This window comes from Onychomys torridus, chromosome X (assembly GCF_903995425.1).
Source record: "Onychomys torridus chromosome X, mOncTor1.1, whole genome shotgun sequence".
Lineage (NCBI taxonomy): Eukaryota > Metazoa > Chordata > Mammalia > Rodentia > Cricetidae > Onychomys > Onychomys torridus.
Genome location: NC_050466.1, coordinates 67,836,236 through 67,848,938, shown reverse-complemented (window position 1 = coordinate 67,848,938; position 12,703 = coordinate 67,836,236). Strand labels below are relative to the sequence as shown.

At 39.7% G+C, this 12,703-nt stretch overlaps 2 protein-coding genes across 3 annotated transcripts in view; one reads left to right on the top strand and one right to left on the bottom strand.

Moving 5' to 3' along the window:
- Positions 1-11,979, top strand: part of Acot9 (acyl-CoA thioesterase 9) — a 47,320-nt gene extending 35,341 nt beyond the window's left edge. For both annotated transcript variants that reach the window (XM_036175153.1, XM_036175152.1), the window contains 7 exons: positions 7,986-8,053; positions 9,518-9,629; positions 9,783-9,873; positions 10,049-10,134; positions 10,731-10,818; positions 10,962-11,112; positions 11,675-11,979. In XM_036175153.1, coding sequence (XP_036031046.1) covers positions 7,986-8,053; positions 9,518-9,629; positions 9,783-9,873; positions 10,049-10,134; positions 10,731-10,818; positions 10,962-11,112; positions 11,675-11,763 — 685 coding nt within the window. In that variant the 3' untranslated portion in view covers positions 11,764-11,979. The remainder of the gene's footprint in view (positions 1-7,985; positions 8,054-9,517; positions 9,630-9,782; positions 9,874-10,048; positions 10,135-10,730; positions 10,819-10,961; positions 11,113-11,674) is intronic.
- On the bottom strand, positions 481-1,230 carry LOC118574313 (28S ribosomal protein S15, mitochondrial-like). The gene has a single exon (XM_036175154.1). It carries the CDS (start codon positions 1,228-1,230, stop codon positions 481-483), a length of 750 nt encoding a protein of 249 aa, XP_036031047.1.
- Positions 11,980-12,703: the final 724 nt, after the last annotated feature.

Genomic DNA, 12,703 nt, shown 5'->3' with positions numbered 1-12,703 from the left:
TTACTTGTGTGTTCCCACTGCCTTCTTACTGTTTTATATCATTAATTTGTAGAAAGGTTGGGCTAACTTTTGCACAAAATATCCTACTTGCTGGCTTTGCCTTATTGCTTCATCATGACATCTTAATTCTTTGTATGTGGTACCCTGCACCTACTGTTTCTTGTACCTGAAGATTGACTTGGAGCTTCATGTAAGATTCAAAGTCAGGATTGGTGAGAGCATATTTTTGGTGTTACTGTTCCTGAATGTTGTGAAAGGCTCTATGAGTTCAGTAGGTGTTGGTGGTCCCACCTGGGATGTTGCTAAGATTGATCTGTGTATTGAAGGAATAACAGGCTGAATTCTCCATTGTGAAGTTCTTTTTCTCTTCTTCATCTTGTGATTAGATTAGCTACTACTACTTCCATCTTATTTATTTATTTGTTTGTTTGTTTATTTATTTATTTTCAAGGTAGAACGGACTTCATTAGTTTTCTTTGGTCACCTCTTGTAGGGTTTGGGAAGGGTTCTCTGGACCCCCTGGCTGCTTTGCTTTTTGGCAACCACTGCAGCAGCTTTTAAGGCCCTTCTTTGCTTCTTCCCCTTCTGCACCTCCTGGAATACCCGAGTACACAGGGCCTTCTTGGCAAGGATGCTGCGGTGGACCTTCTGGAAGTGCAGAGGGGGTAAGGTATACTCCACCTCCAGCTCTCTGCAAGCCTTTTCGTAGTTGGTCTGCTGAAGGAGTTTGAGCATCTTTTTCCTTTGGTCGATGCTCATCAGCAGATGGTGTTTGTGGGTTTTGTCCTTTGGATGTTGCTGCATATGTTCTTCATAACTGCTCATCTTGACAGTCAAGGCAGCAACTCGAGCCTCCAAGGTTCTGGAATCCTCAGGGTTTTCCGAAATCCTGCTCATCCATTGTTCTTGCTTGATTTTCAACTTCTCTTTCTTTTTGGCCATTTCTAAAGACAAGACTCTTTTCACAACATCATCAACCTTTTCCATTCTGGGGATAATGTTCTTGTATTCTTTGGTGGATGTGGAAGGGGGTGGCTCATCATCTTGGTTGGGCTGGACTAGTTTCTGGATGGCGTATGCATGGACAGCATGCAGGAGACTCAGAGGCTGCAGGCCGCAGTGTGCTAAAGCCAGACTGGCGCTTCCGTCCCCCCGCAGTGCAGACACTGGCGCCTGTGCCACTGCATCATCACGGACGGAGCTCAGTGAGCGCCAGGCCGCCCGCAGCATAGTGGCTCCTAACCCCGCGGACCTGCACTGCCACTGATCTGCTGCGGTGGTGCTAGGTTACATGGGCGCAGCCATGACGGTTCAGGCTTCTATTTATATATTTATTGAGAGGAGAGAGAGAGAGAGAGAGAATGTGTGTAGGTTAGAAGACAGCTTTGGAAGTTGGTATATATTATACACACAGACACACACACACACACATGCACACATGCACATATTTTTCAGAATAAACAGTTGGTCCATTTGCTAAGGACATATTTGCATTTCTTTTTTTCTCTTTAAAAAATGTGTCTGACTTCCATGGATTTGGTATATTAATGTATATTTCAACCAACTGTAGTCCTTGCTTTTCTTGATGTTCAGGTTGTATCATCTTCTGCTGGAAGAGATGGGACACCTTTGTCCTTTCAGCCTATCCCCATTAGTTTTTTGTTTTCAATTTTTGATAATTTGTATTTACAATGATAATATTTCATTGCACTATTTTCCTAGTTAATCATGAAAGTGGAGTTAAGGAAATAATAAAAAGAAAATAATTTCTTTGTATTACTAATCATAATCCAAACACCAGGATTTCAACAAAATTTTTAATTCCAGTTCCCTGTCCCCTATTTATTTACTCTTTGATAGTTTCAGACACCCCCCACACACACACAATGTAGTTTGATCATATCTACCTCTTTCTCCTCTTATTCTCATTCTCTACTCTTCTCCCCATACCTGCTGAACCCCTTTCTTCCCAATAAGACCTCTCCTACTTTCTTGTCTTTTTCTATGATCCACTGAGTTAAATTAGGGTTGCTTCTGTGAGGATGAGGGAGTGTTATTTATTGGAACATGAGTAACTTATCAGTAGCTACACCACTGAAGAAAATGGTGGCTTCCCCCAGGCAACTTCCTGGGAGGGGCAAGACTTCATGAGCTTCTCCCCTTCCATGATGAAATGTTTATGGCCTCCAGTTAGTGCAGGTAACCACAGTTGCTGTGAGTTCATGAATATAAAATGTCTTGTCATATATATCCAGAAGATAGTTTTTCACAGCATTCTTCCTCATCTTCCTGCTCCTATATGTATATCCTAACAGTTCCCTGAGCCAGGAATGGCTGGTAAAGAACCTCATTTAGAGATGAGCACTCAACAGTTAACCTCTGGCCACTACACAAAGAAGCTTCTCTCTGTAAGTCTAAGAGGAGCACTTATCTACCCCATTAGTCTGTTATACCTTCCTGTCCTCTGGTATGTCAAGATGGTGTAGGCTCACTCTTTTCCCCCCTTTTATTCTTTTATATATTTCATCCTGACTGCAGTTCCCCTACCTTCACTCCTCCCAGACCCTTCCCCCACCTCCTTTCTCCCTTAGACCTCTCCCTCCTCTGTTTCCCTTCAAAAACAAAAGGGTCCCAAGTGCAGGCAAAAGAGTCACAGACACCCGCTCCACTCCAATTGTTAGGAGTCCCATAGGAACTCTAAGCTATACAGCCATAACGTATATGCAGAGGACCTAGCTCAGACCCATACAGGGTCTGTGTTTGTCTCTTCAGTCTCTGTGAGTTGCTCTGTGCCCTGTGTAATTGATTCTGTGGGCTGTATTCTCATGGTGTCTTGACCCCTCTGGCTCCTACAACACTTCCTTGCCCTCTTCAGCAGGATTCCCTGAGCTCTGCCTAATGTTTTGCTGTAGGTCTCTCCATCTGCTCCCATCAGTTGCTGGATGATGCCATTCTGATGACAATTGGGCTAGGCACTGATCTACAAGTATAGCAAAATATCATTAGGAATTGGATCATTTCTTTGCCTTTTTTTTTCCTTTTTTTGCCAGTCGTGTTTGGTTCTATCTTAGATCTCTGGACTATCCTGCCTCTTGTTCCTGGTCATCCAGCCAGTGTCAGGCATGGGCTCCCTCTTGTGGAATGGGCCTCAAGTTGGACCAGTTGTTGATCGGCCTCTCCCACAAGTTTTGTGCCACCATTACTCCAGTACATTTTGCAGGCAGAACAGATTGTAGGTCGAAGGTTTTGTGACTGAGTTGATGTTCCAGTCCCACTGCTAGGAACCTTGCCTGATTATAGAAGATGGACAGTTTAGGGTCTATATCCTTTATTATTGTAGCCTTGGGGAACCAGCTCCAAGTCTGAACACAGGGCTTGCAAGGAATCCACGGTGTTAGTGGTGCTAAGACTTTTCTCTATCTGAGGATTTTTAGGGAAAGGAAAGAATTCACACTCTCTTAATGGTTTCTCACTTTATTCTCTCATGTTGACTCTGAGTCTCTTTATTCTTCACAGTTACATATACCCAACAGAATCTTTCATGTTGAATATAGGAGTTACATCTGAAGGTCACATTCCAGTAAATAATAAGAAACAGAGTTATCCCGACAACTCACATGAATAAATCTCAACTCCCTAATTGGTGGGCTGCAGTTTCAAAGAAAGAACCAATCATTGTTATTTTAATAGGGAGGTAGTCTTATAAGGATTTTAAAGGAGTTATAAAACTAAACTATTGAAGAGTCTAAGAAAAATAAGGAAATCATGTACTATACCCTATATTTCTAAATGTAATAACATTTTAAATTAACATTTTGTGGTTAGTCATAAATGCCAGAATCTCTCAGAGTGGGAGTGTTTACAGGGAGAGAGCTATGTCTTAAATGCTTTGGCTAGAATTCCGGTTTACCTTAATTCACTTAATATGAGCTCACTTTGACACTCTCCAAGGCACAGTGATACCAAAAGCATTTTAAATCTTAAAATATATTTTTCTGCCCTGTGTATAACTTTAGACCATAAAAAAGGAAACTTGGAGCTCTTTCCAGGGACTGTGAAGTCAGATTATTCTCTGTGGCCCTGGCCAGTTGGAAAATCTTTCCCCACTGTGTAGCTGAACGAAAACCATTTGTCCCTAGACCTCTGTAAATTGCTCTCTGTCACTAGTGTGATTTCAGGACTTAACATAAAAGCAGTTAGTTGGCTGAACTGCGAGTCTTCTAATTACATACCTGTATCATAAAACTAAGTTAATCATTGTCCTAAGTTATCAGCCAGACCTAGCAAGAGAAACTGGCATAGCAATTAAGTTGCTTTGCACCTTTAACCTTAGTTCAACAAATCAGACAGCTAGCTATTGTCCTAGTGAAGTGGACTGCTTTTTTAGGGAGTAGTTTATCTTAAAAACCGTTATCAAGGCACCTGGTCTAATCTAAAGTTACTTTGAAGCTTTGTATCTCCTAATAGTGTACAGCTGTCTTGGCAGCTGGATAAGTTGAACTATTTTCCTATGTCAACCTGAGCTATGATATAAAACAGCTTTTTGTGGAACTCTATAGACACTGGGGGACTCCCCATATATAAATACATCATATCAGATACCAGAGAAAAGCATGTAGCAGCAACAGTGTGATATCTCAGCATAAGCAAAAGACATTCTGGAGTCTGTATTCTTATAAGTCTTGCTTGAACAAAACATTCCCATCAGAGTTGAACTTCTGGTGGGCTGACACCTGAATATGAATTGCCATCTGCTGTACTTATGTCATGCCTCTTGGCACACCATTACTTGGGGACTTCTCTAGGGTTACTAGATTCCAGTTTATACTATACTAGGTTTCCACATGCCCCATATTTCCAGTTATCTCTTCTAGTACTGTCGCCTTCATCTTAATAGCCTTCCTTCCAAAACCCTGGAGTCAGCCATTATCTATAGAATCCTGGGGCTCCTTTCAGTGGGAACTACTATCTCACTCCAAAATCTAGGAACTGGAACTATATTGGTAATATTTTGTCACTTATTTCTATGCCTCAGTGTATAGAGCTAGGATATATGTTAAACAAAAAACCCCAGGAGTTTAAATGGACATTTCTGTGTGAAATTTAACTATACAGGCCTTTTTTTCACTCTTAAAGTGAATACTTGGTTTCCAGCAACAGGTACTTGCCCAAGGCCTGCAGACTGAAGGCTGTTTAGTTGGGTATGGGGATTGCTGCTCTATTGCTATTTTCTCAGAACAATCTGGTAACCTAATCATGTATGTATTAGAAACCTAACCTAAGAGTCAGTAATGAGATTTTTTCCTGTTATATAGAAAGCTTGTTTGGAAAACTAGGTTATGATTGAATATTACCTTAAGCCAGCTGTGGTGACACATGATTTTTGTAATTTTAACACTTGGAATATTGAAACAGGCAGATTGTTAGTTTATGGCCAGCTTCTAAAAAAGATAAAATGCCTTAACTGTGATTTGAACAAATAATAATACTCATCTGCTCGTATTAGCTCCAGCTGACCTTCTGTGAACAGTGGCTGGCCAGTGACTCATTTGCAAATACTCAGGGTATTGTTTCAGGTTTCTCTCCCAGCAGATAAATTTCCACTTCCCAAACTTCCCATTTCAGTTCTTTTGGGTCTTTAAAGCAGTGGTTCTCAACTTAATGGTTGTGACCCCTTTAGGGTTTGCATATCAGATATTTGTGGTTCATAACAGTAGCAAAATTACAATTATGAAGTAGCAACAAAAGAACTTTTTGGTTGGGGGTCACCACAACTTGAGGAACTATATTAAAAGGTTACAGCATTAGGAGGGTTGAGAACCACTGCTTTAAAGCATTTTAAATTTTTATTTATTGAAATGTACATGCACTTGACATGGCACATATATGGAGGTGAGAGGACAGTCAGTTCTTTTCTTCCACCATGTGGGTCTGGGGAATAAAATTCAGGTCATCAGGCTTGTCATCAAGTTCCTTTATGAGCAGAGTGACATTGCTGGTCCTATACAGTGTGTTTGTGTGTGTGTGTGTGTGTGTGTGTGTGTGTGTGTGTGTTGTGTAATATCTTAGTTACTTTTCTTTTTGCTATACTAAAATACCCTGACAAAAGAATTTCAGAGAGAAAGAGTTTTTGGGGGCTCACGGGTCTATGATAGTAGGAAAATCAAGGCAGCAGGAGCTTAAAGCAACTGGTCACATTGCATCCACAATCAGGAAGCAGATTAACAGTGAATGAATGCTAGTGTTCAGCTCACTTTTTCTGTTTTCTGTAGTCTGGGATCCCAGCCAGCGAACAATGCCACCCATAGTGGCCTGGTCTTCCCACCTCAATAAGTGTTGTCAAGGTAATCTTCCATAGGTGTGCCTAGAAGCTAATGTAATTTACATAATCCCTCACATGCCCATGCAGGGGTCTATTTTCCATATGATGCCAGATTCTGTCAAATTGACAACACTAACCATCACAGCATGTATTCACTGCACATAATGATGGATCTCATAAAGACATTTTTTTTTGTACAAGTGTGTTATCGACCCCAATCATCTTTTTTCTTCTCCTTCTGTCCTCTACATTTCCGAGATTGTCTCAGTCCTAATTTCATGTCACATATATATGTATATTGTATATGTATATATTATATATAATTTTATGTCTTGGTTTGAGGAATTCAATTTTTATTTTCAAGAACTTTTTTATTTGTTATTTTTGTTGACTCATTATAGTTATTATTATTTGTTTTATTTTTATTTTGAAGAATTTTTAATGATGCAGTGAATCCTACTCATACACCTTTTACCTAAATTCCTCAGTCAACATGGTACCACATTTATCTTTCTTACCCTATGAAATTACACACATGGATCATTTTTTTTTCTGAATTGCTTAAACGTATGCTTTTGTTGATTTCAACTCTCAGTAATTTAGTGTATGTCTCTTAAGAACAAAGTAATTCTCATACAAGACTTTGATGGCTTTATATTACAGTGTTTCCAACTTATTTAATAGTGAAGCAATTATATTATCTAATACATGATTCATATTTGGATTTCACCAGATTTCCCTAAAATATCCTTGTGAAGTGCCAGCCCAGATTCTGGATCCACTAAACAGTGGTTCTCAACCTTCCTAATGCTGCGACCCTTTAATACAGTTCCTTATGATGACCCTAACCATAGATTTTTTTTTGTTGCTACCTCATAACTGTAATCTTGCTACTGTTATGAATCATATTGTAAATATCTGATATGTTACCCCAGTGGGGTTGAGACCCACAGGTTGAGAACTGCTGCACTAAAGGTCCTGCATTTGATTTGGTAATCGTGTTTGCTTAGCAGAAGTACCCCTCCTGCTTTCTATCTTTAAAGACATTGAGATATTTTTAGGGTCCAAGTCAGTTGTCTTGCAGAACGTTCTAAACCCATATTTGTGTCCTAATGAGTAGAATCAGGTTTACCTTTGTGGCAAGTACCTGTATCCTGTATTCTTTGTCCCTTTCTTTTCATGAGACAGGGCCTTATGAAGGTCAGGTTGGCCTCAAACTCATTATGATGATGACCTTGGACTCCTTCCTCTATCTCTCATGTGCTAGGATTACAGGCATGTGCCACCATGCCCAATTTCTGTATCCTTTTTAGAATGTGAACTTTCTAGTGCATAGTTAGGTCTGTAAGGAGAAGGCTTACTTAATTGTTCCAGTGTCCATATATGAGACTGTTAGTATTACCTAAAACAAATGGCAAAAGACCTTTTCATGTTGGCAGTGCTGGCTCCCAGGGCCTTACATTTGCTAGGCCAGCGCCCATCATTGAGACATAACCCTGATGAAGACTTTAAAACTGGCAGGCAGTTGGTCTTAATTTTTTATTAGATAATAGCATAAATAGCATACACTTGACATCCTCATATCTTAGCATCCCTAATCTTGAGATTACAGAGGTAAGCCATCAAGCCCACATCTTAAACTGAATTTTTCTCTTTTCTTTAGGCCGGCATTTGTAAATCCACTCATCCCTGAAAATGCAGAAGAAGAAGAGCTCTTTAGACAAGGAGAATGTATGTTAATTTGTTTATAGTAAAACAAAAATGTAAAGCATATTAATTTTCCCATAGAAGGGATTCTTGAAGATTATGTGACTCCTTATAGCAGTCAGACGCCTTACTCATATCAGGAAGTTTTTGATAGTAAAAATATGTTGTATTTTTTCTCATGGAGTTCATGCTTTGAACAGTTTCATTGATGAGACAGTATTAAATGAAGCAATTTGTCTTTCGTTTTTTATTGCTTGAGAATTTCATACATGCATACAGTGTCTTTTGATTAAATCTACCCCAATCCCTGCCCTTCTTTTCCTTCCTTCCCCACTTTTCCCTCCCAACTTCATGTACTCTTTTTTTTTTTAAACTGAGTCCACTTAGTGCTGCCAGGATGTACATGGGTACAGGGCCATGTACTGGAACATTGGTAGCTATTTTTCATGAAATGGGAATTATTATATCTTAGTGCTTTAAATGCAAGTCAGGTCAGGGATGTAGATCAATATGATAACCAGTGTCCTCATACTAAACTGATATAATTTCCATCTGAAAGAAAATGCTCAGGCTGGAAGGGTGGTTCAGTTGTCAAGAGTACTGGCTGCTATTCTAGAGGCCTTGGGTTCAATTCCCAGCACCCACATGGCAGCTCATACATGCCTGTAACTCAAGTTCCAGGGTACCTGACATCCTCATACAGACATATATGCAGGCAAAACACCAAATGCACATAAAATAAAAATAAATCATTATAAAAAATTCTTTAGCTGGTTGGTGGTGGTGCATGCCTTTGATCCCAGCACTTGGGAGGCAGAGGCAGGTGGATCTCTGTGAGTTTGAGGCCAGCCTGGTCTATAGAGCAAGTTGCAGAACAGCCAGGGCTTGTTACACAGAGAAACCTTATCCCGAAAAAACAAAAAACAAAACAAAATAAAGTCTTAAAAAATAAAAGAAAGACAGGCAGTGGTGGCACACGCCTTTAATCCCAGCACTCGGGAGGCAGAGCCAGGTGGATCTCTGAGTTCAAGGCCAGCCTGGGCTACAGAGTGAGTTCCAGGAAAGGCACAAAGCTATACAGAGAAACTCTGTCTATAAATAGATAGATAGATAGATAGATAGATAGATAGATAAATAGATAGATAGATAGGTAGATAGATAGATTAAAAAAAAGAAAATACTTGCTGGGAAAAAACGGTTTCTTTTGTGGTTTCAGATTGGAACCCAGGGCCTTGTACTTGTGCATAAAGTGTTTTACCACTCAACTGTGTCCCTGGTCCATCTCTGGAAATTTCATGTGGTCTCTGCAGCCTTCTCTTGGAGATGTGTGTGTGTATATATATATATAAATATATATACACACACACACACACACATTATATATTCTTGTGGGATTTTGAAACTTAGATATACTTTGGATGCTGCAAAGCACCCTAGATGCTGTGGGGTAACCCTCCTAATCATCATACTTCTTCTTGCATACTCCAGTGAACAAGGGACGAAGAATTGCCTTTAGCTCCATTTCCTTACTGAAAATGGCTCCCAGTCCCGAGGAGAGGAATGCCATACATGAGCTGTTTCTTAGCACACTGGATCCAAAGTAAGTTAAGACGGGGAGACTGCAAGTTGAGAAAGCAGTCGAGTCCAAGGTCTTCTCCAGAGCCACACTTGAATGGAGAATGTTTATTACCTATTTCCTCTCCACAGTGAAAACATGACAGTAACTGGGTTTCATTCATCTCCACTTGCACAGGACTATAAGTTTTCATAGTCGAATTTTGCCTCCAAGGTCAGTGTGGATGGAGGATACAAAACTCAAGAGCTTGGATATTTGTCACCCTCAGGTACTAGAACTTTGTGAGCAGTCTTCTGAATGTGCTGGATTGCATTCATGATAATTGTCTAAAATTTGACACACCTTTAAATGTACCTTTCTTATGATATTGTTAATTTCTTTGTTCTCTATATAAGGGTAGCCACAAACTTTTATTTATTAATACTCATTTATTTATTTGATAGGAGCGGAACATTTTCAATCGGATCTTTGGTGGTTTTCTTATGAGGAAAGCATATGAACTTGGATGGGCTACTGCTTGTAGTTTTGGGTGAGTTTGACTTATGTTAACTTCTGAAAAGCAAGTTATTTTATTCCATTGAAAGGAAACATTTTAAACCACTCTGAACTGCACTATAGGATTATGCTTTTTATAAGATCTGTGTATGCATGGGCTCACATGCTTGTGGGCACATTTTATTGTTGTTTTGGGTTTTTTTGTGTGTGTGTGTTTATGTGTCTCTTCATGTTCTAAATCGGTGAATTATATAAGAGATAGCACTGACCATATAGGTCCCAAATCATTGTTTCTTTTCCCTTTTTTGTATTGCTGTATTTTTTCAGTAGGTCTTTAATTAATGGGCTAACATTCTAAAATCAAAGTTAAATGCCTCAGATTTTTTTGAATGAAAAACTTTTATCATAATTCCTAGGTAATGCCATACATGAATACAGTGTATTTAGAGCATATCCAGTCCCAGAATTTTACTTTAATGAACAGCGCCCTCTTAGTAGCTGCATTTGATAATTTTCCCGTTCTTTACATTTATTTTTTGACCTTTGTTATTTTGCATCAGTGAATTGTTAAGGGAAACATTTTAGACCTGAATTTTGTAGTTCACTCCAATTTTGGGCTTTCTCCAATAGTGGTTCCCGGCCATTTGTGGTGACAGTAGATGATATCATGTTTCAGAAACCCGTTGAAGTTGGCTCATTGCTCTTCCTTTCTTCACAGGTAGGTGTGTCATGAAAGGTGAAAAGTATTTTTTGTCATTTGGGTTTAGAAAAGAAGGTTTTACCTTCTGTGTTTCTTTTATGACTGATTTCTTTCCTCCTTCCTAAAACAACTGATTAAATCTTTTGTCTATAATCTGTTAGGTATGCTTTACTCAGGAAAATTACATTCAAGTCAGAGTACATAGTGAAGTGGCCTCTCTTGAGCGTAATGAGCATATGACCACCAATGTCTTTCATTTTACATTCATGTCAGAAAAAGAAGTACCCTTGATTTGCCCCAGAACATACGGAGGTAAGTTGTGGTGATTGCTTATTCCTAATGAAAGAAAGAAATTCTCAAGAAAAAATTCTTTTTTTTCTGTGGCAGGGGGTTGAACTCAGGGGTTTTTATGTGTTAGGCAAATACTCTGCCACTGAGTTATATTCCCAGCCTTCATCTTTTAAATTACCTCCAAACCCAGGGATTCACATGAGCTAAACCTGTACTCCACCACTGAGTTATATTTCCACCCCTCTTCTTTTAAATTATCCTTAGCAGTGTCCCCAAGCCTGTTAATCCAGAAGCATGTCTTTGGGAGATTTGGGTTTCAAAGTTCTGTAGCCCTGAAAACTAAAGATAACTTTTGGGCCCCAGGAGTGACTGTTGCTGCTTTGCACAGCTATTGTACATGGAGCTGGTTCAAACTGCAAACAGCCACTGATAATGAGAGCCTAGTGCAACCAACAAACAGGATGAAGTCAGGGTCTGCTCTCTCAGCATAGTTGCTCTCCCTAGTATTCCCAGGTAGTTATTCATCTAAATGATTGTCTAGGGTGCTGCACATTTCTCCAGAGCTGTCTTTCTTGTGTTTCAGAGTCCATGCTGTATTTAGATGGACAGCGGCATTTCAAGTCCATGAGTGTCCCAGTGACCTTGAAAAAGGACTACCCTGTGGAGCCCTAGGAAAATCTTGCTTGTTGCAAACCAGCACTCCATGCACAGTGGCATAGTGCCTAATAAAGGCATGCTGAAAAGTATTGATGTTCACATTGCTTTTCATCTTCCATAAAGGGTACTATATTCAGCTTTTAGAATGACCAGAAAAGCAGAATGAGTGGTTGGATGGGGCTGAGGGGTGAAAGAATGATTAAACAATAAATTCTTTTACAGTAATATGAATTGTGAGCCTACCATATTGAGTCTGACGCCTGTGTACTAAAGATTTCAGCCAAAAGTTTTATACAGTTGGGCATGTTCTTTTGAGTGACATTCTTTTTAAGGCTGACTGGTTTCAGTAAGGTTGTCTAAAATCCCATCAATTCTGTATGAATATTTGTTTGTTTGTTTGTTTGTTTGTTTTTTCAAGACAGGGTTTCTCTAGCCCTGACTGTTGTAGAACTCACTTTGTAGATCAGGCTAGCCTCAAACTTACAGATATCTGCCTGCCTCTGCCTCTTGAGTGCTGGGATTAAAGATGTGTGTCACCACTGCCCAGCTTATTGTTTTTTGCTTTTCTCCCAAAGGTTTTATTGTTTATAGAGGGTAGATGGAAAGGGGATAAAGGAATTCATGGAAGTCTATGGCATCTGTAAAGATTATGGGAAGGTTTAAATCTGAAAATATCACAAACACTTGTCCAGGGATGAGGCATTTGCTAGATACACCATTTTAGGGTTGGGCAGGATATATCTGGTTTAAAAACAGTAACTGTTCATTGTAGCTGGAGCTTTCTCCAGTTTTTTTTTCTAACTAGCAAAAGGTATACCCTCCCCACAGCGCACTGAGGGGCTTAGAATCTGCCATGTTGCATGTAGGTCAAGCACAAGCACGCATGCTATGAACCCACCATAAAGTAGCTCAAGCCCACATGTTGTGGCGTCTAGCTGCCCGCATGAGACATGAA

What these genes read in the sequence shown, in the direction of transcription:
- LOC118574313 (XM_036175154.1), bottom strand. Translation starts at nt 1,230, where the DNA reads ATGCTGCGGGCGGCCTGGCGCTCACTGAGCTCCGTCCGTGATGATGCA.